Genomic DNA, 6,271 nt, shown 5'->3' on the forward strand with positions numbered 1-6,271 from the left:
AAGCTTATTCCATCGCTGAGGCAAGCGGATACATCAAGTATCTTAGAAGTTATTTTCATTTAATTGGGCCATCCGTCCTGGCTGTGCCCGCCAAGCTCTTTAACACCAGGGGCAACCGCCGCGCTACTGCTGCGACCCCGTTATAAGGACTACTGCTACGGAGAATCTAGATAGTCTTCTTGTCCGTTATTTCATTTACCTATGTATCCTTTTTTTTAACAGTTTACGAGCTGCAGCCAATTAGGAAGCCGAACCCTGAAGGCACTGTCACGAGGGGGCCCTCTAGGATAAGTGGGTGGTGTACTACGCTACTGCTCTACCCTGATACGCCAGACACAAGTCCCGCAAGGGGCAGTGGCGAGGCCCTCACGACGCCCTCTAGAGAGTGGGAAGATGCCCACCTCGTCACTGTAAGAGCTTCCAGCACCCTAGGCTTCCCGTTAGCTAGCTGTGTTTCTAACCCAATGTAGTCTTGCTGCTAGGGACATAGGTAGCTGTGTTTCTACCCCCTGAGGTACTATAGTTGTAGGTAACGCGTCCTTTTATGCTGGTTCGAGATGGGGAAACCAAGACGCACAAAGCTTGGTTCGCCTCCAACGGCTGGGCGGCGCGGCGGTTCCGCTCCCAACCGTATCCGTCGACCCCCGGCCTCCACCGGCTCCTCTGACTGCAGCGCGCACAACCACGCCCCCGCTGACGACGGCATGGCTGCCCCAGGATCAAAGGACACAGAGTCTACCGGAAAGCGAGTCAAATTTTGAATCAACTGGCGCATGACGTCATCAGGCGGAAGGTTGGTGGGTTTAGCTATGGTACGCCTCACGGCCTCAGTAGCCAGCCGGAAGTGGTGCCCTGAGGTGGTGTATGGGTTGCTTGTTCTTGTCAAATCACAATGCCTTGCAGTTGTTCAGTATCTGGCTGCAAAACTGTAAGTAGGCTATTTAACGCTCTAGAGAAAGCACCTTAGTCTGTCTAAGTCAGGGGTGTCCAAACTTTTTTTCACAGAGGGCCACATGCGGAAAATATACGAAGGGTCGGGCCACTCAGTATATTTATGGATGGATATAGATTTTAGAGTTTATAGTTTTACAGGAACTACCACGTGTAGGTCAACTGGCCTCTTGCAGATTCCTTATTTTCTTATGTATGTATTTTTATTTTATTTAAGGAATGTAATTAAGTAGATAAAAGCAAGTGTACCTTTAAAGGAATCTATTTTCTATAATGTCTTATTTATGTATACAGGATAAACTATTGAATCCTATTGTAAGTGGATCGAGTAGCATCATGCTCGTTAGAGAGGATTTGAATGTAGGCTTATAGTTTTCATTGTACTTATTATTATTACACAGCAATATGTGAGCCGTTACAAAGGCAATCCCACGCTTACTACTGTGAGCCATAACAAAGGGACGGGCAGTCATTATTCTTAGATATAAGGTTTAAGCTCTCCCATTGTGGCCAAAAAGGTATTTAGTTTGTTTTGTATTTTTATACTGTGTCTAGAATATGCATATATTGACAGTCAAGTTAATTATAGTGTGAATAAGCAAGAAACATTACCTAAAGATGTGTGTACGTTATTTCTTTGTGTGTTAAATTCACTACAGAAACCTTTAGAAGATACGATATTTGTCAATCAAAGACAAAGACAATGAAAGCCTGTTTAAATTATATTTCCGTTACCGCTCGACGTAAATACTTTCGATTTTATTTGCGTTACTGTTCGACGTGAATACTTTCGTTTTCTGTTTCATCTCTCCTCGCTCCACCTGCTGACGTCATTTTCTGCGCGCCGGTTGACCCACTGTCCTGATCCTGGCCTGCCCCATCACCATCTTCCTGGCGACGAAAAAGTACTAGGGTGTGCCCTGCTGATTCCGACTTCGACTCTTGTTACTCTCCTGCCACTGTCAATCCAACCGACTGTGTCTCTGCTGCCGCGGATCCTGCTCTTGCCCCCGCCACCGCCTCCACTGCCGCTACCAACCCTGCTCCTGCCACCACTGACCCTGCTCCTGCCCCCGCCACTGCCTCTACTCCTGCCGCTACTGACATTGCTCCTGCCCCTGCCACCACCTCTAACCCTGCCCCTCCCCCCGCCACTGCCTCTACTTTTGCAGCCACTGCCCCTGCCCCTGCCCCCGCTACCGCCTCAATTTCTACCCCCACTGACCCTGCTCCTGCCCCCGCCACCGCCTCTACCACTGCCTCTACTACCGCCTCTATTCCTGCTTCTACCGACTCCACTTCTACTGCCGGTGATATCTCCAGCTCTGCTACCTTTGTAACCAATTCTCAGCTCACAACCGCTGACGGCTACATACTCGTTCGGAAGAAGGGAAACGCGCAACAACCGGCATGTCGCTCCCATTCCCCTAGTCAACCATCGGTGACGGTGACACCAACGCCACGCACACAGTCCAAGTTGCCCGCCTTCTGCGTCCCAGCCCAGCCCGAGTTTCCCACCAGTTACGATGCGGTGGCTGCCCTAGAGGACTCGCAGCCTACACAAGATTCGGAATGTCATGGGCAAGGGTGGCAGCTCTGTTCTTGTCCCGCTGGACGAGGCAAGCTACAACACTCTAAGCAACTTAGCATCGGAACAAGAGGCAAGATTCCATATCGCCAAAATAGAGCCCCAGGAGCAAACAACAATAGGTGTTGTCATGGGGTACCCCCTCCGCATGCCGCTAACCATCCTCACCCGCCATCCACAAATCGAAGATGCACAGCGATGCAAAACATCACGTCAGGAGGACACCCGCCACGTACTAGTAACCCTGAGGGGACCGCTGCTGCCGTCATCCCAGAATGTCACTGGTCGACACGTCGTTGAAGCGCTAGCCGAAACAGGAGGAGTTTCACTCCTTAATGACGTGTCACAGGCAACACATATAGGAGGAGGACGCATCGACCTGACCATAGTGTCCACGCCCTTCGTCAACACCGCCACCTGGTCAGTCCACCCCACTGTGACTAGCGATCATTATGGAGTAGTAATCCACTTGGCGCTAAGCACCTTGCCGCCACCTCCACTGCTTCCTCCTTGCCTCACTACGAAAATGGCAGACTGGAGTGTTTTCACACTCACTTTCAAAAGTACCCTCAACTCCCTTCCAGCTACTCATCACCTCGATAACTTAGAGAGTTAGGTCATCGAGGCCTTCCAAAATACTGCCAGAGCCTCTATTCCTCTCACCAAGCTACCCAGTCGATACTACAGGAACCGCTGGATCTACGGTCACCGCGTCAAAGAGCTGAATCACCGCCTCAACATTACCCGCAGAGCCTTCCGCCGCCGCCCCACCTCCCCAAATCGGCGTTACCTGCAAGCCGTTGCGCGGCACACCTCCACCATCAAGCAACAGTTGCGGGACGAGGCCTGGGTCCAATGGTGCCGTAGTCTTGACTCCCACTCTTCTCTAGGAGAGATGTGGGCGAGGCCGCGTTTTGTGTCTCCCTCCCATCCTCCCCGACCACCCACTCACCCTGACCCCAAAGCTGAAGCAGAGCGACTCAGTGCAAGCTTTGCTGCCCGCACCTTTCCTGCCCGGCTCCCAAATAATGTGAGGGAGACGCAAGAACAACTTGTCCTACAACGGTCAGCCCTTGTCAACGAGGCATGCTTAATGGAGGATAAGGCAGACATCCCCTTCACCATCAGTGAGCTCCGCCGGTCAGTGAAGCACGGTGGCGACACAGCTCCAGGGGCAGACGGAGTCACCTACTCCATGCTATTCCACGCGGGAGAGACCGGGAAAGGAATAAGCTGGACCTCCTCAATCTCTCTTGGCAGCAAGGCCGTCTACCAAACACGTGAAAAACGGCCATAATACAACCGATCCCCAAGCCCAAGGATCCTACCTCCTTGCGCTCAATATCTTTACTCAGCTGCCTTGGGAAAACTGCTGAAATACTCGTCCTCGCTCGCCTGAAGTGGCGAACTGGACCTCTACAGACCATATTTGCTTATTTATCTCAGACTGGCACCACCAACTGTCTCACCTCCTTTCTCAGTGAGTTGAGGCGAGGACACGGCATGGCTGTTTTCATCGACTTGGAAAAAGCCTTTGAACTTGCGAGCCCCCTAGCCATTCTGACAGCCCTTGCACGCAAGGGTGTCAGGGGGAGGCTGCTCTCGTGGGTAAGGAACTTCTTCCAAGGTCGAGGAGCGAGCGTCCTCTTTCAAGAAGTGTCAACTGTACATCACCACGCTCGGGGCACTCCTCAAGGCGGCATTCTAAGCCCCAGTTTTTTCAACGTCCTAATGGAGGGCCTAATACACGTTGATTAAGGTCAAGGTGTCAAGCTGCTCTGCTATGCAGACGATCTCGCTCTCGTGTTTCAAAGGTGGGACTGCTTTGAACAGGCACCTCTAGCCCTCGCACGCTTAGGGGAGAAGTGTGCTGAGCTTGGGCTAAAGATCAACATCAACAAGACCAGAGTCATGGTGCTCGGGCGACGACAACCTGCAAGGGAACTCTCTTTCGGTGGCAATCAGCTCGCTTGCACTACCACACACCAATACCTGGGCGTATGGCTGGATAGCCGTCTCAGCTTTGCGACGCTTTGCGCTACCTGCGTGAGCGAGCCGCAGCCCGTACCATCATTCTGCGGGCGCTATCAAGTCGCAGTGCTGAGGCTTCATATCGCGTGTCGCGGGCTTTCTACGTTTATGCCATACGACCTGTAATCGACTAAAGTGCACCATGCCTGTGCTCCCTCACCCTTCAACTCCTGACCAAGCTCGAGGTTGCCCTAAACGATGCTTTGCGCGTCATAATGGGCCCACCTAACTGATGTCGGGTGGCAAACGATCGGGGAGAGAGCGGCCTCCCTTCTCTCCAACACCGAATATTGGCCAGGACGGCGTGCACTGACGCGAAACAAATACGAACTCGCTCCGACCTATCTATTTCCACCCAGCTGGTTCAGGTCTTACCGCAGCCACAGAACGATGCAGCTGATGGAGACTGGGTGCATGACGTTGCTGTGACTATACAGTGCCTAAGATCACAAACCCTCGTACTTGACTGCCAAGACCTCCCCCACCCGCAGTACACTTCTCCACCACCTTGGACACCCCCGACCTTGGAATCAGCACTACCCAGCGGAGTGCCGCGCGGGCCCTCCTTCCCCGCTCTTCTTCGCCAGGAGGCTCTACACAGACTTGACTCTTTAGATGACCCTTCCACAGCCTTTTACTATACAGATGGCTCTGTTGGTGACGACGGATCTGTAGGAGCAGCCATCACCAACAAAGAACACACCGAGCACAGGGGTCACTCTCAAGGGATAGCAATCTTACAAGCCGAATTGGCAGCCATACTCAGGGCACTATTCCACGCCACACACCAGCCCCACACAAACATTGCCATAAACTCTGACTCACTATCCGCCCTCCAGGTGCTCCAAAGTGGCAGTATCACTTACAATAAATGACTCCTAACTTCTATCTTCCTACAAGCGAGGAGACTTGCATCCCAGGGCAAGCATATTTTATTGCACAGGACACCAAGTCATGTCGGATCGGCAGGGAACGAGAAGGCGGACCGGGCGGCCATCCTTGCAGGAACCTTGCCTAACATCACTCTGAATATGGCGCCGAGCTGGGCCCCAACTCAGCGAACGCTCAACACCGCCGCAGCCAATCGCACCCTCGACCATCACCAAGACCTCATAAACCAAGGATCTAGCTTAGCCTTCTGGTATACGACCGCTCCCAACTACCAGCCTTTCAACGTCCCACCTTCCACCCCGAACGCCATAGTAACTCGGATGCGCCGGCTTCGCCTCGGATTTCCAACACTCGCTGAAATCAGCAATAGAGAACCTGACCCCTGCCCTATCTGCCTCGACCCGCAACAGGACCCGCTGATTCATTACGTTCTTGAATGCCCAGAAAAAGAGCTCCTCTATCCCCCCGATCTACCCGCTCCTTTAGATGAAGTCATGGCTCTGCAGCTTGCTGCTGAGCGTGTGACTAGCACTCCTGACTCGGAGATAGCAAAACTTGTATATTCATACCCGCCACCGTACGAAAATCCACCTAGCAAGCCTTCTCAGACGGGCTCCCCCAGAGCCCGTGCTACCCCCCAGGGAGTAAGCATTAACAACAACAGTGATCGTGTGTGTGTGTGTGTGTGTGTGTGTGTGTGTGTGTGTGTGTTTTCTGTGTGTGTTGTGTTTTTTTTTTTTGTGTGTGTGTGTGTGAGAGAGAGAGAGAGAGAGAGAGAGAGAGAGAGAGAGAGAGAGAGAGAGAGAGAGA

The 6,271-nt window shown here is 52.4% G+C and overlaps 1 protein-coding gene across 1 annotated transcript; it reads left to right on the forward strand.

The window, feature by feature from the left end:
• The first annotated feature begins 557 nt into the window (after window positions 1-557).
• Window positions 558-5,986, forward strand: LOC127008451 (uncharacterized). The gene is made up of 5 exons (XM_050880594.1): window positions 558-745; window positions 1,858-2,532; window positions 3,227-3,397; window positions 4,021-4,147; window positions 5,948-5,986. The coding sequence occupies exons 1-5, from the start codon at window positions 558-560 to the stop codon at window positions 5,984-5,986; spliced, it is 1,200 nt and encodes a 399-aa protein (XP_050736551.1).
• The last annotated feature ends 285 nt before the right edge of the window (window positions 5,987-6,271 follow it).

This window comes from Eriocheir sinensis, chromosome 37, assembly GCF_024679095.1.
Source record: "Eriocheir sinensis breed Jianghai 21 chromosome 37, ASM2467909v1, whole genome shotgun sequence".
NCBI classification, from domain to species: Eukaryota; Metazoa; Arthropoda; class Malacostraca; order Decapoda; family Varunidae; genus Eriocheir; species Eriocheir sinensis.